Raw genomic sequence first — 21,967 nt, forward strand, 5'->3', positions numbered from 1 at the left:
CCAGTGCTTCTTCCTGCGGCCCGGGACCGGCCGGACCCGCGCCCCAGGGTTGTCCCCCACCCCTGCGCCGCCAGCCCCCGCCACCGGCGCGCCCCGCCGCCGGGTCGCCCGCCCCTCCCGTGGAGGCCGGTCCACCCCGCCCGGGGCCCGCGCCCTCATGATTGGCGGCTCGAGCGCCCTATCCCTGCCGCGCTGGCTCCAGCCGCCCCGCGGCCCCTTCCCCCCACCCACCCCCTCTCCGGCGCCGTGAAGAGGGCGGAGCACTCGACTTGCGCGGCCTTAATCCCAGCCCCCTCCGGGCTCCTCCGCCCCCCGCCTACGCGCCGGCCTGCCGGGATTGGCCGAGCGCCGCCCTCCGCCCGACCCCCGGCGTTATGTAAGGGGCTCCGAGGCCGTCTCCCCGCCCACTCACCTTCGGTTATGTAACCCCGGCTCCCCGGCGCGGGCCCCGCCCCCTGGCTAATGGGGGCGCGCAGAGCCGGCCGCGGCGGCCAATCGCGAGGCCTGGGGGCGGGGCCGCATCACGTGGCGCGCCGGGGGCGCGGCGCCGGCCACCTCCCGGCACGCGGTGGTCCTCGGGACTGAGTGCGGCCCGGCCAGGTGGGGCGAGCGGCGGCGGTGGCGGCTGGTGAGTGCTCTGCCGGGGCGGGAGGTCTCCCCGAGTCCGCCCTCCGTCCTGGACCCGGCGGCCGAGCGGCGCCGGTCCGAGAACCCGGGGCTCCTGAACTTGGCGCTGGAAGTTCCCCCTGCCCGGGTCCAGTTTCTGGGTGCGCGCCTCCGGCCGGTGAAGAACCACGGGTGGGCAGGCCGGCGAATGGGAAAGTCTGGCCGGGGGGGCTCTGTCACAGCCCAGCTTCCGCAGCACATCGCCCGTGTTACTAGACACCTGTCCCCTCTGTACCCCCCCCCCGGCGCCCCCAGGCTGCTCCCGCGAGGGGAGCCATCCGAGACTGCATGGAGATCCTGCAGAGGAAACTTCGTCCAGGTGACTAGGGATCAGGATCCACGGGCTCCTGATGACCGATCATTTTCCCTAAAGCAATGGCATGGACCAAAATGAGAAATTCTGTCGCTGATTGCAAAGTGAAAAGGAAGCAGGCAACAGACTGAGGGCTGCCGAGCAAAAGATGGACCCCTGTGAAGACCTGGAAACGTCCAGCGGTAAATCTCTGGACTCCAGAGGGACCGAACCTCAGGAATTTGAAGGACCACAGGCCTGCGGCTCTGAGGCCCTGGGGAGAGGAAACGAGGAGATGTGGAGCCGGAAATCCCACCTGCAGAGCCCACACGTGGAGAACAGCAACAGGTGACACGGCCTGATTTGTTTGTTGTTCTTCGAAGGCTAGTACAGGGAAAGGGGGGCTTAAGTCGTTTTATTCTTTTATTTGTAAGCCTGAGAAAAAGTTTAGGGGGATACTCAGACAACTTGGAATGAAAAGTTGTGGGAAACTGAAGAATTACCAAGAAGTATCAGAAAGATGGAAAAAGTGGTTAAGGGTTTAGCTGAGGGGCGGGGGCGCTGCAGTGGGAATGAGAAAGAATGGAAAATGTTTGATGTTTACCAGTTTCTTTGGCCAGGATCCCCCCAAAGAGGAAAATAAACCTGTGAACTAAATGAGTTGATCCATGGGAAGCATTTGGAAAGTTGCTTGGCGTGTCATATGCTGTTCAATAAACGTTGGCTGCTCTTATAATTGAAGGTGTGAATTGACGGGTTTTTTTGTTGTTTTCTTACAGTGAACAGCAAGATCGAAACAGAGTTTCTGAAGAACTTATAATGGTTGTGCAAGAAATGAAAAAATACTTCCCATCGGAGAGACACAGTAAGCCAAGCACCGTGGATGCTCTCAACTATGCCCTTCTCTGCATACACAGCGTACAAGGTAAATGAGCTGGAGAAAAAGTACAGTCGTGCGAATACATCATTTTGCTCATAAACATCGGCCAAGCCGGAAGAGTTATCAGTGTGGTTCTGGTCCCTGAAATGTTTTGACCTTTTTATGGTGCTTGATGTGAGATGAGCAGATCCACATGGATTCTATTCGTGTCTTGGTTTTGCAAATTAGGAACATCAGGAAAACCTTGTTTGTGTCAGAGTTTAGGAACTGTTCTTTAGTGACTGGCATATTTTGATGATTTGCTGTAGGAGATAGAGTTTAGCACATTTTAAAGACTGATTTTTTATTTTTTTTATTTTTTTTAAGATTTTTTAAAAATTTATTTGACAGAGATACAGCGAGAGAGGGAACACAAGCAGGGGGAGTGGGAGAGGGAGAAGCAGGCTTCCCGCAGAGCAGAGAGCCTGATATGGGGCTCGATCCCAGGACCCTGGGATCATGACCTGAGCCGAAGGCAGATGCTTAATGACTGAGCCACCCAGGCGCCCCAAAGACTGACTTTTTAAAAGATCGTTGTCTTCTAAGGGTATTGGGGAAAAAATACATTTGGCTAAATACAGCTCACCTTTCTCTGTCATCCACATACTGTTTAACAGTGCATTCGTGATATATCAGGAACTTGCCAAATTAAAAATGAACAGTTGCAAACACCTTTTCCTTTTTATCTCTGACCTTTCGTTTCCGGGGATCTAATAAAGTACACATTTTGTTTAGCACAAACTTCTGTGACGTTGCATACGACACACAGTGCCTGAATACGAAAGTGATGTTTCTGCCATAAACACATCCCGTGCATGTATTTGGAATTTTAGGTTTCCGTACCTTGTATGGATCTTGCTCCTTGTGACACAGAACATCAGAAAATCCTAAAATCCAAAGGCTTACATCTGTACAACTATCAGTGTTTTAGGTGAAAGAAGAAGATGATCAGGTTTTGAGGCAGACACGCTGAGGTGCCCTCATCCTAAAAAATAAGCCAGCTTCAAGGGTGGTAAAAATGATTTCCTTAAGCTATCGCGGTCACTGGACTACCTGTTTATTTTCCTGTGTTTCTTAGCAAACAGTGGGGTTTTCCAGCCTCTCAGTCAGAGTGGAGCACCTCAAGCAGCTGCGACCGCATACAATCTTGAGGAGCTGGCCACGGCTGCCTCGGGGTACACTTCTAAAACCACAGTAAGAATCCACACGTTTTGCCATATCAACCTGGGTGACTTTTCCTAACAACCTTGTCTAGACGTAGATGTTGAAACCTAATACACTGGAGTTTCATTAACCAGGATGCGAGGCAAACAATGGAGATGCGCTGCTGTAGTTTCTCCTGCCCTTGTGGGAGCACAGATGTAAACCCAGGCAGCGGCCCTGGGGCAGTGGTCCGCTGGACTCCCCTCCCGAGCCGCCCCTGCCTCCTGAGCATCCCCGTGTTCTCTCGAAGTCAGAGAAAAAACAAATAATAAACTGCGGAGTAACCGCCCTCATTTTATTTTGATCTCTGAATCGTTAATTTGTATTTATATCATTTTTAGTACCAATACCTACTCCTTCAAGTTGTTAACAACTGGATTTTATAGAACCAGGTGAGTTGAGATGCTGTCATTTTTCTGTCAAATTTGGGAAGAGACATGTAGTGGATCTTTTTTGAATATCTTCATGTTGGCAGAATCATTCAGCCTCATGCCTTACTGATGTGATGGAGATTACTTAGTTTTATGTTTAGACCCCATACATAAAGATGTGGTAATATCGGAACAGGAGCTGTCCCTAAGATCACAGGAGTATTTGTTTTACTGACTGCGGTGTTTACGGGACTCTGGTGGGTGTGGCGGAGATGGAAGAAACAAAGGTTTAAGAAAACATTTTCCCTTTAAGATCTTCCAGATAAAACTAGAGAGGGGAGGACATGCCGATGCTAGCAGACACAGTGGCCGATTGTAAATGTTACTGCTGTTTGATGGAACAAATATGAGAAATGATTCTTACGTAGCGAGGTTTGTCAAAGACAGTGTCTTGAAAGAGGAGACTCTTGAGCTTAGTCTTGAAGCCTAGAGTTATGCATTGGTCAAGAGAAGACAGTCCCCTCAGTTTGCAAATGAGAAGGAATCGGAAATGGATGCGCCATGTGCACGTTTAGTCGATGTAGGATGAGCTGGTATATTGTTTGGTATAGAAACGAGACCTTCAGAAGATAAAATGCAGGTTTTATGACAATCATTAAGGCATATGTTGGAGACTCATGCTGCCTTTGCAGGATATGTGCATGTGTTGATCACATTAGGAGTCTAGAAGAAATTTACCTTTCAGGGAATATTGTTCGCAAGTGTCTCAATATTTGCATTTATTTTAAATGTTTTTCATAGGATACCTTTGTGGCAGTGTTTTCATTTCTGTCTGGAAGGTTAGTGCACATTTCTGAACAGGCTACTTCAATCCTGAACTGTAAGAAAGACTTCCTGGAGTCTTCGCACTTTGTGGAACTGCTTGCTCCCCAAGATGTGAGGGTTTTCTGTGCACACACTGCCCTCGCTCAGCTTCCCCTCTGGAGCAACTGGACCCAAAGAGGTAATGGGACCCATGCTCAGATGTTTACCTTGCCTCATAAAGATCAGGTTCATTCTTTCAGAAAGAGTACCAAAATTAATGCATTGTTTTGAACCTGCAAACTATATGGTTTTTCTTATTTATTTAAAAAATCAGAATGTGGGGCGCCTGGCTGGCTCATTTGGTGGAACATGCAACTCTTGACCTTGGGGTCATGAGTTCAAGCCCCACATTGGGTGTAGAGATTACTAAAAATAAATAAAACTTTAAAAAAAAACCAAGATAAGTAAATAAGTAAATAAAAAGTCAGACGGTGTTGGAAACAGCATTTTAAATGCTTCTAATGACAAAGTTCCAATTAATATGCTTTCATTTACTCAAGTTAATTTTATACGTTCTATATCATAAATGTGTTTTCTTTTAAACATGGTTTGACTGCCTGTGTACCATACAGCAGGTTAATTGTTATAAAGATTCTGTTTTCTCTAAGTTAATAAAATTAAACATTTTCCCTCTTATATTGACTTCATTATTTCTTTGCTTGGCTTTGGAGATAAACTTCTCATGGTTAGCTCCCCTTCGAGTTTCGCTTTTACCTAAAAGTTCATGAATCTCACTACTTTTTCTTCTGAAATGCTTATTTCCCTGAACTGGGGATGCCCAGTCCTAGTTTCCTTTGTGACTTTCTGACCTGTATTATTTTTTAAATAATTCATTATTTCTTTTTAAAGTCACCCTCTATTACTTATTTCATCTTCGTTGTGAGGCGTGTCTTAAAGAGCTTAGTGTAGATCAACCTTTTTCTTTTGAGTCTAAGCCCTTTTCTCTAATTTTTTTGAAATTTATATTTGATTTGTTTATTATGGTAAAAAAAAACCCATTAGCAAAACGTACCATCTTAAACCATTTTTAGGCGTACAATTTAGTCGTGTTAGGTGCATTGGCATGGATGTGAAACATACCTCCGGAACCTTCTCATCTTGCAAATCCAGGGCCCTGTGCCCATTCTGACTTTCTAACACAGGATGTGGTCCAGTGGGAACAGTCTCGCATGCTGCTTTTTTCCACGGCAGACCTTTGCCCCATCTTCTGGGCACAGGTTGTGGACACTTCAGAATGCACAGCCGTCTTCTTTGCTCGTTTCCAGCTCTCTCCTGTTTCCCTCACTCAAAGACATTGATTTCATTTCTCTTCCTCTTTCTCGAACACGTATTTTCAACCTTTAACTGGCCATGTTTGTTTCTCTGCTTTTATCGATCCTTCATCCACTCCATAGACATTTATTCGGTAAGCACTGTGGGCCGGGAGCTGTTCAGGGTGCTGAGATGCAGCTGGGAGCAGGGCAGGTGCACCATGGTGCTGTCAGCCTGTCGTCACGCCTCCCCAGCCACCTTCCCTCCAACGTCGCATCTGTGGTCTCTCTCTGCTCTTTTCAGCCATGTTATCCTTGCAAATGAGTTATTGCCGTGAGATTTCCCCTCCATGTAAAAACATAACATACCCTGAAATCGCTGTCTTTGGGACCTAACTATTGACCTCCTCCTTAAAGAGATGGTGCTCCTCTTGGCTACTGCTCACTCTGGGCTTTGCCTCACACACCTCAGCGATTCCAGCTCTTCTTGAGCCATTTCTGGGCTGGGCCCATGCTGCCTCCTTCTGCCCTTCCTTTGAGCTCATAGAACATGAAGGGGACATAGGAAGCTCTAAACTCAGCAGTTGTCAGCCTTCGGCCTGGCATCAGCACATTTCCACTTTGGTTCGTTGTGCAGACCTCCCAGAAGGATCTGACCACTGTTTCTTTAGAGCGCACTTCCAAAGACAAGGATTCACCCGCTACAGCCGAGGCGTGGAACTGATAAGGGGCTCGTGTCTGCCGTCTGAGATCCCACAGTCCGGCTCTCCGTCCTGCACGACCCCTAGAGAGCGCAGTTGAATTCAGGTGCCTACTGTCCTCACGCAGAGTGCACGCAAGCCGCCCTTCTGGTAGAGTTGCGGTATTTCCTATGTGCAAAGAATTTTAAACAAGGAAATCTGAAGATCTGAGTTTTAAATTGAGTTTTGTCCCTTCATGAACCAAGGGGGCCATTTAGCCTCTCACTGTAAAATCATTGTCTTGTCCTACCAGCCTGCTAACACAGGGCTGCTGCGAGAAGCAAGCACGCCAATGGTTGGGAAAGCCCTCTAGATGTCTGGAACGTTCTGCAACATTAGGGGTCCTCTTCATTGCTACCATTCTATTGAACGGATACTGTTTGCCAGGGACTTTTCTTCATGTTTCAGTGGATTGACTCGTTTAATCCTCACAAAAACCTTATGAGGTGTAGATACCATCACTGTCCCCAGTTGACAGATGACGTAGCTGTGTTAGTTTGGGTCTGCTGAGCAACAAATGCCAAGATGGGGTCAGCTGTGTAGGCGACTTGCTGTGGGGGGTGTGGGAGGAGGGAAGTTGCGCCTTCAGCCCACAGCGCACGTCTGACACCCGTGGAGGGAGCAGGGACAAAGGGGGACTGGGGAGGAGGTGGCTTGGCCTGCCGCACAGCTCAAAAGACAGCTTGGCCAGGCAAGTCAAAGGGAAGTCCAAGCCACGGTCATGCACCAGAGGAGCCCTGCGTCTCCATGGAACGGTCCTGTCCCAGTACCGCTCCGTGCGTGGGCACTGGGCAGGAACAGCCACCCGACACGGGGCTCTGGGGCAGCAGCTGTGGCCTGTGGTCAGTCAGGTCCCCTGAAGCTGGGAGCCACGCCCCTTCTTGGCCACTGCGATCACTGAGGCACAGAGCTAAGGGACTCACCCACATGCTACCGGTAGGCGTGGAGCCTGGTGGTGTGAGTCCAGGGTCGTTGCTCGGAACCGCTGCCCCTCCTGACCACGTCCATCCCTGCAGCTGGAACCATCAATCAGGACATCTGTAGTCACACAAAGGTGGGCGTTTGAAAGCCACACCAAGGAGTCAGTCCTGTTCATAAAAATCATCTCAAAAAATTAAGAATATTTTTGAAACATCCTTACCTTGCCGTCATTCCTCTGCAAACTTATCTGAGCCTTTCCTGGGTGGTTTTGATATCAGGGCTGTCGGGTATCTTAGAGCAATGAATTCGGTGAGCTGACCTTGTCAGCTCGGTTCTTTGTCACAGACGAGCTGTATGAACAGTCTTCTGGTTTCAGAATTCCAGGACTGTGACTTCCATAGTGTTTTGAATTCTGACAATTGGATCACTGGTGCCTTTGAAACTGGAGTTTTTGCATTTTTTTGTTGTTGTTGTTGTTTTTTAATCATGTACGTTTTCCCTGATCGTTCAAAAGCCCATTTTCTGACTCTTCCGTGATCCTCTCCTCAGAAGTGCAAAGACCTGGACCACGTGCCCTGTCTTGGTTCCTCAGAGCTCTCATTGTTTATGCTCCTTCAGTGTGTGTTTGTAAAACATCTCCTTGGTTTTAAGCATGGCCTTGGTTCCTATAACTGAGGATTTTTCACCCCAGTGAGCAAATGCCCAAAAGATCAATTCAGGGAGCTCTAAGCAGAGGAGAGCTAAACAGTCAACAAACACTTGGGAAAAAAAGGTTCAGCCCCTTGATCAAGGCAAACTTAAAACATTTCTGAATTACCACTTTACAAATCAATAAAATTAATGCCGAAATCAATAAAACTGGTGCAACCATTGGCATGAGGGTTGTGAGAACATGTCATCAGAGACCCCGTTGGTACGATCTTCTGTAGATCAGTGTGGCACTCCACAGGGAGAGTCCTAAGACGATCATGTCATTTCCGGGGCCCAGCTTTGGGGACTTTGTCCTGGGAAAGAAAAAAGTGAAAGACATTTGGGAATCACATACCTATATGCTGTAAGTTGTCCAGATCGGTTTCTGAGGCATGTCCAGACTGTCACAGTGAAATAGAATATGCCCACCAAAGTAACTGCATCCCCGGATTACTGCCTTGACCTTGGAAGGAGGAGCTTCAGCAGTTCAATGAGGGAAAGCCCTCAGTCCCACATATCCTCACTGCCTCCCTGAAGGTCACTGCTAGAGTACCAGAGCCCCCTGGAAAATACTGGATGCAACTTGATCTCAAAGTGAGGGCAGGAGCCCTGTTTGAATCAAGACTATCTCCTTCTTTGAAAGAACAGTTTCTCGTTTGTTTGGGGATAGTTGGAGTTTATCTTGCTGAGGGGAGCTGCTCTGGCCTACTGCTCTTGGAGAGAGTGATTAACACTTTTGTCTCTGTTTCCCGCAGCATCTCAGTACAAATTCGCTCCGGTGAAATCCTTTTTCTGCAGGATCCGGTAAGTCTAGGGATTTGTGGGGGCCAGGAACGGTGGGTTATGCTCTGATTTTATTTGGCCCTTTTCAGATTCTTTTGTATTCAGCTAGCACTGGGTTCTTGCCACAAGTTTTTATTTTGATTGAGGAGAAGAGCGGACACTCACAAAATGACTAGATAATAATGCAGTCAGGAAAAAGAACAGAGAGATCATTCTTAGCCTGGGGGTGCTCGCTCTCTCTCGTGCTCTCCGTCTCTAAGAACCGCTGGATGATGTTAATTACACTTTCAAATGCCCATTGTTTGGAGATCTTTTGTTTTTTGTTTGGTTTGGTCTCATTTAAAATTAATTTTTGAAATTTTATTTTTTTAATTTTTTTTTTTTAGGCGAGCTCTGTGCTTAACGTAGGGCTTGAACTCGTGACCTGGAGATCAAGAGTCACACGCTCTACCGACTGAGCCAGTCAGGCGCCCCTAACTTCTTAAATTTTAAATAACTCTAAAGAAAGTAAGATAGGTATGTCTAAGAGGATTTAAAAGGCTCAGACATAGTGAACTGGAAAAAAACAGACCAAAATTTTAATCGTAGTTGATTTCTGATAGGATTTATTTTTCTGATAGGATTTATTAGTGATTTTTTTTTCCTCTCCTGAATTTACGGTGATGTGTTCATGTTACTTTTGCAATAAGAAGAAAACGTGGTTCAGTGACGTCACGATTGCCAGCATGAGCGTTGAAGTTAGTAAAGGCTCCAGATGTGGAAAACTCAAGAGAAGGCTCCTTACCTTGTAATGGATCAGTCAGCACTCCATGGGGTTGGGGGCCTTGAGCTAAGAGCGTTCCAGTGCTTGGGGAGGGCTACCCCAGGGAAAGGGTGCAGGAGGGAGGGCTGTGTTGGTTCATTCCTTCCTTTCCCGATGAGTTGTTATGAAGCTCTTAGAACAGTGCTTGCCACGGACAAAGTACTGTTTGTGTTTGTTTTGCTAATAAATATATTTGTGTGCCTTCTCTGAGCCAGGCAGGTTACAGGTGCAAAGTTCTTGCCCTCATGGACCTTCCGTTCTATGTGTGGGGGGAGACCAATAACAAACAGGTACCTACGTATGTGTCCTCTGGCAGTAAGTTCTGTGTGGATCAGTGAAGGAGAGTGAGAGAATTCTGGGCAGGGGAGAGATTGCTAGTGTGTTCAGGGTGGTTGAGGAATGTTCTCTAATAAGAAGCCTGATTTGAGCCAGAGCCTGAAGGAGGTGAGGGAGCGAGCCATACCTCTATCTGAGGGAAGAGTGTTCGAGACAAGTGCAAAGGCCCTGGGGCAGAGCATGCTTGGCTTGTGGGGGTAGTAACAAGGAAGCCAACGTGGCTGGAGCAGAGAGTGGAAGGAGATGAAGAAACAGGGACCAGACTGTCGGGAGCTTTGATTTCTGAAGGAAATGTTTTGTTCAGGTTAAGCATTTATTTGAAAACTTTACTATCGGAATTTGCAAAATAACATAGAAGTCGAAGCAATAGTACAGTGAACTGGTATGTAGTCACCGTTCATCTTCAGTAACATTAACCTGTGGCCAGTCTTCTGTCATCTCTGCCACCGCCTGCACCTCAGGCCACCCTCCCCGTGATCCTGAAGCAGATCTCAGACCGTGTATCATTTCCTCCATGAGCATTTCAGAGTGTGAGCTAAAACACAGGGTTCTCGTTCATCTCCGTGATGCTCAAGTGGTCCCGTCCGTGGCCAGCAGGAAGCCCTTCAGGTTAGCTCCAGTGCCGTGTGAGGGCACCCCTGTGGTCACTGACAGCTGCCTTTCTTCGGGCACAGTGGCCCAGGCCCCGCCTAGACGTTTCCTACCTCAGACGTGGAGTCCGTCATTTCTCCAACCACCCCTCATTCCTTGTGGTGGGAAATGGCAGTACCGTATGGAGACCAAGCAGCCTCCTCCTGGCCTCTGGGAATCCTCAGTGGACAAAGATAGGACAGTTTCATTTTTCAGAAGGACAAGAACTGGCATGAAAGGACCGCGCTGGGCACTGGGCTAGAGAAGGTGCAGGGATGACAGTCAGCAGGAAGGGCTGTCACCCCAGGCGGCGGTGGCAGGAAGATGTGGAAATATTCTGGAGTTTTGGGGTATTCTGGATATTTGTGTGCAGGAGAGTTATCGGAGTTCATTAATGGACTAGTTTTGGGGGTGAAATAAAGGATTCGGCAAGGGTGACACAAGGGTCCCTGACTCCAGTGGCCCTTTACTGGGGGCAAAGGAAACCAGGAGAGCCGCCTCCTGGAGGGAGGAGGGGAAGAGTCCGGCGCCTGGTTTTAGACAAGTTGATTTGCCCTATCTGTTGGAAATATAACTTGCAGGGTTGACTCGGCGTTGGTACATGGCTCTGGAGTTCAGGGAGAAGGTAGAGACAGGTGCTAGAGACAGGTACTCGGGTCGTCAGCGCGGACAGGACATGGAGAAGCCGGGGACGGGATGTCCCTGGGAGCCGCGTGCACAGAAACAGGAGGGAGTGGGAGACACAGCACAGCTCGTGGGTCAGGGTCAGTGTCAGGCCGCTGTCTTTTCTCAGTGGCAGAAGTGGGGTCACGGTTGAGAGTGGAGGCACCAGAGTCTGCAGAGAGGCAAGAAAGCGAGGTGGGGGTGGGAACGCCAGGGCACGTGGCCGTGGAGCTTCTAGGCAGCTAAAGACCACCTGACATCACTCCGAACAATGGTGGGAGAGGCAAGGTGTGACTCGTAGAAACGGGGGAGTATGGATTCGGTTGTGTGCATGTTGACACTCAGGTGACCGTGGTGTATCCAAGGAGGAATGTCCTCCGGGCAGCTGGAGCTCTAAAACAGGGTGAAAGCCTGGGAGTTGAGCCGCCCCTGCCCACGGAGGTGCCCCACAGCCGGGGCTGGGGCTCGCCGAGCAGGTTCTAGCCCTGCTTTCCTGCTCAGCAGGCATGTAAGGAGTGGTTCCCCACACACAGGGTCCTCTGCCCATCCAGGTAGTAGCTGAAGCTATGAGACTCGGTCAGTCCCCTGAGAGAGTGTAGGTAGGGACAGTGGAGAGCTGGCTTCGGGGGCATGATCACAGGGAACCCTGATTTCTGTCATGTGGTACTTGGTTTAGACACGTGAGATAAGACAGGTAGGGAAGTCACATCGGGAAGTTATGGTTTGGGTGAAAAGAAAAGTCATGGGATGGCTAGTTCCATTTTTAACCCACTAAACTGGTTCTCCACAAAACCTCTTTTTCATTGAATAATGAATGAGTGTAATTATCCTTGGGTATCGAAAATGTAAACTAACGTTTCTTTTTAAAATAAAGACGTTTAAACATTTTAGATTTGGATAGGTCCCTCTTGGAAATCAAGAAGGCGTCTCTCCTGGCCTTGTTTCACGTTGGGCTCCCTGAATGCATCAGGACTGGTTACTCATCCTTTCTGTGCTTTTCAGGGGAGGCCAAGACACAGAGCAAGAAAAGCATTACTACCCATTCCGTATTATCCCGTATCTGATGTATGTACGTAGCTCCACCCAGCTGGAATCTGAGCCCTGCTGTCTCACCCTGGTGGAGAAGATTCACTCTGGTTATGAAGGTAAGTCAGGAGTGTCTGCTTTCAGATCAAACGTAACGGGACAGCACCTCAGGTAGGAATGTGTGAAAGCCTGTTTACGGCAGCCACAGAACCAGAAAAGAGTGCTGGAGGCTTCATGTTGGCCCTGAACTCTTGGGCATTTAGAGCTGATCTGCCCTGATGTTTCCTGACCCTGACTTCTTGGGGGTTGTCTCCTTCAAGGTCGGCACGGCCCTAAGGGTCTAAGCACAGACTTGGCCACCAATACCTGGTCCTCTGATCCATTCTGTACTGGTGACTGTCATGTGGCCTTTGGCTTCTGCCCTGTATGAAACAAGAACATGGAACTTGGGGGTGCCTTGGTGGCTCAGTCGGTTAAGCACCTGACCGTTGGTTTCAGCTCAGGTCATGATCTTACCAGTTGTGGGATGGAGCCCCGAGTCGGGCTCCATGCCTAGTGGGGAGTCTGCTTGAGATTCCCTCCATCTGCCTCTCTCCCTACGCACACACTCTCTCTCAATAAATAAATCTTCAAAAAAAAAAAAAAGAGAGCATGAAAATTGTTGCATAGTGAGGTCACAAGAATGAATTTATATTTTTTACGTGTCCAGAAAGCCCTTGAGTGAAAACTGTAGTTTCTGTCCTCCGGTGGCAGAACTACATTTCCAAATTCATGGGTTAACACACAAGCAGCTTCCATTTGTTATTTGAAATTAAAGTCAGTTCTGCTGTAATCTGACTGTGCTTTCCTAAAAATTACCATCCTATGCAAAAAGACCAAAAAAAAACCCCACACCAAAACATACACACACACACACACACACACACACACACACACACACAAAACCACAGGGCTTAAGGGAAAAATGTGTTTAGGGGCACAACACTCAAAAACTTAACCACACATTAAAAATAAACCAGGAAGCTAATAAAAACAATAACACAGCTTTACACACGTTAACTTGTTAAGAAATACACAGATGCTACAGTACATGAGGCGCCTCACCTTGGAGAAGCCCCGCGGTGGCTCCCGGACATGGGTGGTGGCAGGCCTGCTCCTCTTCAGTTAACTGTGAGGGTGGAAGGGGGGGCTGTCTGAAGTCAGGTGTGGACAGGCGTGTCTCCTGTCACAACACGCAGTGCACAGAGGTAGCCCTAGATGAGGTGTGTGCGTGTGTTTGTGTATTCTTGGGGGACTCCATTCACCTCTCATTTCTTGCAGATGAAACTGTGCATGATTTCAAATCACTGCGTTTTCAAAGTGAGCTACAGTCGAACTGACCATACCAGTTTTCTGACACAGATTTAAAATATCCGCATCATAACTGACACCAAATCCAATGTAGTTATACACCACCACCAAATACCACCAGGCTTGCCAGACCTGACCTTTCATTTCCTCCAGCTTTGACTGTGGGATTGTGATGAGTAAACTTTCTGTACACACAAACTCTATTTAAAATTAACTTCAGTAGGCATCGCATTTTGACCTATTTGAAATGTAGTTAATAATGACAAGTATTATAATTTAACCGTAGCCTTGGCTTCTTGAAGGCCAGGGCCCTGAGTGAGATTTCTTCCATTTCATATAGAGATATAGTTTCCTCTTTAACGTAAGTGCTCAGTTAAGTGGATGACTGATTAGATACTTGCCTTTAGGTGAGTCTTTCTGTTTTTCATAGCTCCTCGAATCCCAGCAGATAAAAGAATTTTTACCACGACACACACCCCAGGCTGTGTCTTTCTTGAAATAGATGAAAGGTAAGTGCTTCTTTAAGCCTGAAAGAAATTTTGTTTCTGAAAATAGAAATGTGAGAACATTTACATTATGTTTACATACCTCTCCATTATGAAATGGACATCTATCCATTTGCCCCTTTGATTTGTTAGCTTGAAGTTTGTGTTTTAATAATATACGTATCTTGCATATTATATGTCTACAGTTTACAAGTTATATTTGATTTCACAGTAGTCTGCTTTAGGTAAGTCAGGAATTATTGTTCCACATTACACGAGAGAACAGTGAACCTGGATATGGTATGTGATTGTCCTCTAAAGGAGACCAAAACTCTAACTCTGGCCTCGAGCTCCTGTGCGAGCATGATTTCCACCAGACAGGTGCTTTGCTAAATACCTTTTGATGAAATGTTTACGAGTCTGAAATGAGGGGAAGAAACAAAAGGAAAATAAGAACAGATTTTTTTTTTCTGGTAAAGCTAAGTTTACTTAATTTAAAGCATCATCAGTCATCTTGAACTTACGTCTTTTCTACTTTTTTTGGTATTAAAGTGCTCTTAAAGAATAGTGATATAGGTAGTAGTCATTGCTTATCGTTGTTTTCTAATACTTTTATTTGGAAAAATAAACATTGTTATCCCCTGGTGAGTACCCTCTGTTTCCCCCCCCCCGTTTATTTTTGAATTTTACTTATTTGTGAAATCTGGAAATCTGGGGCTCAGTGCACCATGGCGCACGTAATTGTAAAGCAACAAAGTCAAAACGGCTGGCACAGTTATGGTAGCTCTTAATTTTGATTTTTAAAAAATCTTAACATCTGAAAATAGGTTTATTTTATAATGGATACCCTGAATCTAAACAATAATTGGTGAAATACTTTGTATCATGGAGTCTGCAGAGAGTAAGAACATTTAGCTGCAGATACCATAGTAATGGCTTAAATTTATTGCGTTAGAAAATGTTTGAGAATGTGTACACACAGATAACATCTATGGAGTCAGTTCTTTCTAAGTCATCCTGAAGGCTCTGCATTCACGGCCCTCCCTAAAGCTTTATCCTGCACATGTCTTTGTGTTCCTGGTGTCTATTTGTTATTACCTTCTGGGAGATACTGTTTCTGTGTGGTTTTAATTGTGCTGGATAAATCTGTAGCCTGCTTTAACACCATAAGCCTTCTTCTGCATTATGATGGGATCTTTGTAAACTTTTTAAATGGAGAAGGGGGGGCAATCAGAGACCCCTGAGGAACTTGCTAAAAATACAGATTCCTGGTCTTAAGCCAGAAACTCTGATTTAGTTAGCCTGTGGTGAGCCTGTGAATCGTTTTCTAGCAAGTTCCATAGGCGACTTTGACACATGTCCAATGCCCAGCATTTCTTAAATTGTGGAACCGTTTTCCCCATGGTGTGGGCACTGAGGTGGTTTGCTGCTTTTATAAATGCTGGAATGACATCTTTTGCATACCTTTTTTTTTTCATATTTGGAATTAAGTAAAAAAGTATCGTTTAAAGTGTATAAAGTCTGAAAATTTCTTGTTGCATGTAACGTGCTGTGTGTGCTGTGTCTCTACCCCAGAGCGGTGCCTCTGCTGGGTTACCTACCTCAGGATCTGATGGGAACGTCTGTCTTAGCATATCTGCACCCAGAAGATCGTTCTCTCATGCTTGCCGTACACCAAAAAGGTAAGGACTCGCTTCTTTATGGGAGGAAGTTTTTGTGTAACCACTCATCCCCTCTAATTCTTTATTTCATTTCTTGTTAGAGCTTCTCATAAGCTCTTAATCACTAGAGCTCAACCTTTAACAGGTGAGCACTGTGTTGAAGCTGCTAAAACAATTTTTTTTCTATTTTGACATCTGAAAAACTTACAAATAAATGCCTAGAAAAAGACATCTGCAGTAAATATCTGCATTAAATAAATTCTGATCTCGTCGTATTATCTTATATAGTCTTGAAGTATGCAGGCCACCCTCCCTTTGAACACTCACCCATTCGATTTTGTACTCAAAATGGAGATTACGTCATCTTGGACTCCAGCTGGTCCAGCTTTGTGAACCCATGGAGCCGGAAGGTATCGTTCATCATTGGTCGGCATAAAGTTCGAACGTAAGTCAGTCAGTGTTCATGGTTTTAGAAGAATGTTTTTACCAAATAGTATTCTTCCACCTACTGCCTCCCTTTGACTCAACTGATACATAAACCAAATAAAGCACAGATTTTTTTTTTTTTAAGTGCTTTCGGGAGGGAGTTTTGCAGTGTGTGTCAAGAACCTTGAAAGATTTCTACCTCTTTGACCTCATGATTCCCTTATGGAAACAGTCTAAGGAAATAGGCCTAAATACAGAAGAGCTTTATAAAGAAAAGACATTGTCACCATTGTTCAATCATAATGGCAGACTTAGAGTAGCTTATATGTTGATCATTAAGTTCTAGACTATTTGTTTGACACGTCGTATTATTGGTCAAAGGAAATTTTTGCAAAGATTATATAACATGAGAAATTGATATATATTCGATTTAAAAAGCAGCATACAAAATTGTTTATACCATATGAATATAAATGTGTTCGGATGACACACAAACACTGTGAAGTAGGAAAAAGAAGAAGAAAGGAAATAAAATACAAATTTTGGCTATGTTTAGGTAATGGGATGAGGGTTGGTTTGTTTTGGGGTTTTTCTGTCTTTTCTGAATTTTAAAGTTCTCTATAGTGACACGTAAAACTTTTTATATCAGCTTCTGCTGTCAAATTCCACTTATTTGTGTTCATTGTATCAAATCTTTATTTTTAAAAATTAGATGCTTTAGCTGTTATTTTCCTGCCAACACGGCTGACTCTAGCCTGTTTGATTACTGCTACCGTCCACATAACAGAACCTTGTGAAATGAATCAGGAACAACCTGGCCTGCTACTCTTGTAGCCTAAAATACTCCCAGTCCCTTGACTTTTTGGTTTAAAGTTTAAAATTGACCTGTAGGTTTCTCAGCTGGGCCATAGATTCCCCTGTGGTAATGTTTTGTTTTTTGTTTTTTGTTTTTTTAAGCATGGGAATTTTACTTAACTCTTTTAGGATCATGCTGAGATTGAGACATTATGTCTTTTGTGTTTTATTTTACAGTTTTGTAAGCGTAAAACTGAGAACAGTAGGTCTACCAGTAAGACTTCTTTTGTCATATTTTAATAGTATAATAGAGGATACCTAGCCATGGTGAGAAACGGTCCCAAGGTCCTCCTATGTCTTTGTGCTCTGGGGTTTGGCCTCTCAGCAGAGCAGGTCTGGAACCCTAATGGGAGAAATGGGCTCCTTGCTGCCTTAACTCAAGAGACCAATTTGTACTAGAAAACTAATACAATAAGTAGGATAAGAAATATGACTGCCAATTCAGTGTTATTCATGTTGGTCAGAAAGGACTTTTTTTTCTGGTAGGGAAATCTGTGGGGAAATGAAAATAAAATCAGGTGGTTGCTTAGTATGACTATGGGAAAACCCCAGAGCAAGTATGATTGCTTTCATGAGGTGTCCCTCTGGGTGTCTGTCCATCGGTCTGCATGCCTTCCCTGTCAGTGCCAGACCCATGTCCTAGATGCTTCAAGTGCCCTTTCAGTTTGATTATATAACATATGAAATTAACTGATAAGTACTCACAGTGTTTGCAGTTAAAAAAAAAAATTATAAATTATACCAGCATTTGCATCTCAATTTCCAGGATGATGTGAAGGAAAAACTTAGAGTCTAGTAAGTGTTCATCACTCTTGTAAAATAATCATCCATTATATTTATATAACTGTTTTAACGAGGACTTATGGGTCACCTGCTATGCCGGGCATTGTGCTAGACCCTGAGACTAAGATGGTAGACCACACAGACAGCGTCTCCACTGTCCTGGGGCCCACAGTGCAGTGGGAGAGCCAGGACCTAGAAATGGCGGAGCTCTTCCTGACTACTCTTATGACACTGCTAATATCCTGTGTTTTTTTTGATAATTGTTTCTTTGGGAAAGTATGTTTTTAGGGAACTGGGTTGTGTGTTTAAGTTGTGAGAAACAACAGCAGGATGGCAGAATGGAAAAAGGAAGGCACTGGCTTTGGAGTCAGGCATGTAGATTCAAACCCTGACTGCTGCTTCTCAGGTATGAGAGTCAGCAAGTAACCCAACCTCTCTGGCATCATGATAATTCCTGCTTCATAGGGTTGGGAGGACTCAGGAGGTGACATGTCTGACTCAGTGTATCACGTTAATAGTACCTGAGTTACTGAGGTGCTGAGAGGCAGTACATTGTGGTGGCAAAAGTGCACTCTGAAGCCTAGACTCTGGTCCCTTCATGTATACCTGCTTAGGCTTTACCAGCTAGGTGACTTTGAGAAGTTTTCAACTCCGGTGAAGGAGGTAATACTTGCTAGAGCACTTGGGACGGTGCCTGGCACATTGTAAGGATTTAAAAAATGTTATTCTTGCTGTATGTTATAAAAGCGGCATGGTTCCTGTCACATAGTAGGTCCTAAATGAACATCATTTCCTTCTCTTCTTTGTGATGTTTTCTGAGGACACATCTGCCTCCCACTGTGTTCAGGTAGTAGTTTTGAAACGCTCTAGTGTAAACAAGACTGCAGGTTGTGACAGCCACATTTTCACCAATAGTTGGGTTGCTGAAGTGATTAGGTACATTAAACATTAAATGTTGTTTGGCGGACCTAGGGTCTTAAAATTTCTGCAGTAGGTTACTCAGTTAATGTTAAATTTTGAGACCGGTAGTTGTTGAAGATATTTTGGTAGCTAAGGAGGTTACTCGTCACTGATTTTAGATCTCTACAAAAACAGTGCTGACACAGATGTTGAAAGATTAGAGCTCTAGACGATCCAAAGAAGCCTCTTAATGTCTTAGTATTTTTTCTGCCTCCATAGATGGGATTTAGGTTTATATTTTCTTTTTTTATATAAATTTTTTTTTAAGATTTTATTTTATTTATTTGACAGAGAGAGAGAGACCGCGAGAGAGGGAATACAAGCAGGGGGAGTGGTAGAGGGAGAAGCAGGCTTCTGCAGAGCAGGGAGCCCGATGCAGGGCTTGATCCCAGGACCCTGGGATCATGACCTGAGCCGAAGGCAGTTGCTTATCCACTGAGCCACCCAGGTGCCCTAGGTTTTTATTTCCTATTTGAAGTCAAAGAGTTGCTTTGTAGAAGTATAGATTTATTATTTGAACATTCTGTTTAAAAATCCCTTTAGACTTTATTGTAAATTTTTAATTGCCTGACTCCATCTTGCACTTGGCACTTTGTAGGAGTCCACTGAATGAGGATGTTTTTGCTACCAGAAAAAGAAAGACGAACAGTAATGACAAAGACGTAACAGAATTACAAGAACAAATTCACAAACTTCTCTTACAGGTAAAGTGAGATTTTAAGAAGCAAACACAAAATTCCCATAATCATGTTTTAACAGTCGATCTTAGTGAAGTCACCTCACAAAAATACACCGCAAGGAGAGAAGTCTTTACCCTCTGCGTTCCAGGAATTTTTGTCTTCCTGTTTTTGTTTTTAAATTCAGTTTTATTCATTTTGTTTTCCTTTTCCTGAGTGAAATGCACAGAACATTCTTGTAAGATCCCATTCTAAGAGAGCAAAGCTAGTCAGCAGGTAGACAGGGAAGCTTGTCTCTAAATGAGAGCATCCTTCGTGTATTCCGAACGCTACCCGTGTGCTCGCCTTCTGGCTTTTGGCTTCAGTATTTTAAAAAATAATTCCAATTTTAAAGGTGGGGACAGAGGGATGGCAGGTCTCCGTATCTGGTTATTACAAGGCAAACGTGGGGGAAACTACCTGTTGAAAACAAATGCCAGCCATGATTCCTGTGGAGATTCCATTAATAAACCGGTAAAGCGTTTACGGACGGTGTCCCCGAGAAAACCGTGAGCCCCGGAGCTTCCACACGGTCTTTCATAGAATCTCTAGGGTTCACGAATGAAGTTCATGGAACAAAGCGTGGTGTGTATTTAATTTCTTCAGTCTGTTCTAAACTCTGCATAAAGAGCTAGAGTTTATTTCCATATTTTGTTCAGTCTGTTCTATGTGGCTTCCTAAAAATTCGTGGTTCTAGAAACGCCCGCCTAGACTAGAAAACGAGGCCCTGCCCCTGAGAAGTGCTGAGAGGAGAGAGGAAGGCGCTCTCTGTCAGCAGCCGAGTTAAAGGCGTCGGCCTTCGCGCGCCCGACTGACGGGTTCGGGGAGGTCCGTGCTGGTGCAAACTCTCGGAGGCGGACGCCCCGGCTCTCCTCCCGGCCGCGTCGCCGGAGCGCCTCCTTCCTTCAGCCGCTTCACGTGAGCGCCCCCAGCGCCTACGGAAGCCTGGGCAGCAGCGACCCGCAGGAGCCGCGCGTCAGCCTCGCGGCGTCCAGGGAGGCCGGCGGACCCCGCGCCGAGGCGGCGCGCAGGGAAGCGGTACGTGAGCGACGTCGTGCGTGCGGGCGTGCGTGCGTGCGGGCGTGCGTGCGGGCGGGCGGGCGGCGTCCTTCCCGTCCCCGGCCTCGTGGTGGGGGACGGGTCAGCACCGCGTCTGCGCCTCAGCGTTGTATGTCCTTGACCCCCTGGGACCGTGTGTGATGAACAGACGTCCTCGTCCATTTTGGGTTGAAAAAATGCCTGTGAAAAGAAAATACCACCTTTGGAAGGTGGTATTTCGGTTCATCGTGTGCTTTCTAATAATCACCGTATTGTGGAGAGATTTATTTAAAGTTGCGTTTGTCCTGGCGTGCTGCGGCCCAGTGGGGAAGCGGGTCAACGTTGTTACTGTGCCTTTAGTCGTGTCTTCAGAGAACCAGGGGTTAAACGTACTCTGTCTTTTAATGTGTTTATTGTTTATCTTTTAATTTTCTGATTTTTGAAACATCGTCTGTCATTCTTTTCTCTAAGCTGACTTTGCAGCAGGTCTGTGCCAGTGTAAACAAAATTAAGAATCTAGGTCAGCAGCTGTACATTGAGTCAGTGGCCAAGTTACCAGATGAGCGACTGACGGGGACGCGCACGGGACGGCTCGGTGGTGAGTCAGCAGGGCCGCCCCCAACCCCCTGCCGCGGTTCTGCCCTCTCCTGCGTGGGCGTGGTGCGTGCGAGCCCAAAGCCACGACCCTATGCTTCCACCTTTCACATCGGCTTGCCCGGATGATGATGGAAATAATCATAATGGTAGCAGCAAATACTGCTCTGAAAGCTATGTGGTATTAGAGTGTAATTTCTCTATATTTCCACTGAAGAATTAACGTTTCTGATAATACCAGCAGATTCATAGATTCTCCCACATGAGGCATCTGTCAACAGAAAGAGTAAATTTAAGAGTGCATCTCGTAATAATCGCTTCTTGTCATTTAGAACAAATGAAGGATATTTATGACCTAAATTGAATGAAAAACTGGGGACTTTTTTTTTTATGGATACATGTTTACTTTTCTCAGATATGAGGTAAGGAGCGTTCCAAAGGAATTGGATCACTCATGATAACTGACGTTTTTAGAAAAGTCAACCTACTGGCCTTATATAGCAAAAGAAAGATCTATGACGTAGAGATCAAATTATATTAACTTTTTAGTTTAGCTAGCTTTCCCTTCATTTGTTTTCCTGAATGTTAGTATAACTTTGGAAGTCTTTATCGGTTTGGTCCCCTCAATGCTATTAATGGTCTGTATCATCGTCAAATGTGGGTATTTTACACAGTAGGGTGAAATTTCTTCTCTAAGGCCAATAAAAATTTTTAGAAAATAGTAGCTATATTTTCCAGGGCTTGCCATAACTTACAAAACAGAAACATTCACGTGCTGCTTCTACAGGTGGTATCATGGGGAGCCCCTAGGCTGCCCTCTGGATAGAGCATGTCCAGCCCTTGAGTTTTTCTTGTCTTCTTGGCAGGAGGTTTAATATTCTGCCTGTCTCTTTTGCCATAGATGCAAGGGCACGAGATAGAAACAACACCTTTTTTGTCCTTG

At 45.8% G+C, this 21,967-nt stretch overlaps 1 protein-coding gene across 7 annotated transcripts in view; it reads left to right on the forward strand.

The window, feature by feature from the left end:
• The first annotated feature begins 533 nt into the window (after nt 1-533).
• Nucleotides 534-21,967, forward strand: part of PER3 (period circadian regulator 3) — a 58,882-nt gene continuing 37,448 nt past the window's right edge. For 3 of the 7 annotated variants that reach the window (XR_003524536.2, XM_027621094.2, XM_027621071.2), the window contains exons 1-12: nt 1,102-1,306; nt 1,738-1,883; nt 2,956-3,071; nt 4,253-4,454; nt 8,672-8,720; nt 12,133-12,275; nt 13,937-14,015; nt 15,567-15,673; nt 15,941-16,097; nt 19,275-19,380; nt 20,302-20,430; nt 20,902-21,028. Coding sequence is in view for 6 of the 7 variants with exons in the window: in XM_027621094.2 (XP_027476895.2) it covers nt 1,128-1,306; nt 1,738-1,883; nt 2,956-3,071; nt 4,253-4,454; nt 8,672-8,720; nt 12,133-12,275; nt 13,937-14,015; nt 15,567-15,673; nt 15,941-16,097; nt 19,275-19,380; nt 20,302-20,430; nt 20,902-21,028 (1,540 nt within the window). In the remaining variant the exon portion in view is untranslated. Of the gene's footprint in view, nt 629-1,039; nt 1,307-1,737; nt 1,884-2,955; nt 3,072-4,252; nt 4,455-8,671; nt 8,721-12,132; nt 12,276-13,936; nt 14,016-15,566; nt 15,674-15,940; nt 16,098-19,274; nt 19,381-20,301; nt 20,431-20,901; nt 21,029-21,967 lie in introns of those variants that run through there. The other 4 variants (XM_027621060.2, XM_027621079.2, XM_027621087.2 and 1 more) reach the window with 4 other exon arrangements.

Source organism: Zalophus californianus, chromosome 4, assembly GCF_009762305.2.
Source record: "Zalophus californianus isolate mZalCal1 chromosome 4, mZalCal1.pri.v2, whole genome shotgun sequence".
NCBI classification, from domain to species: domain Eukaryota; kingdom Metazoa; phylum Chordata; class Mammalia; order Carnivora; family Otariidae; genus Zalophus; species Zalophus californianus.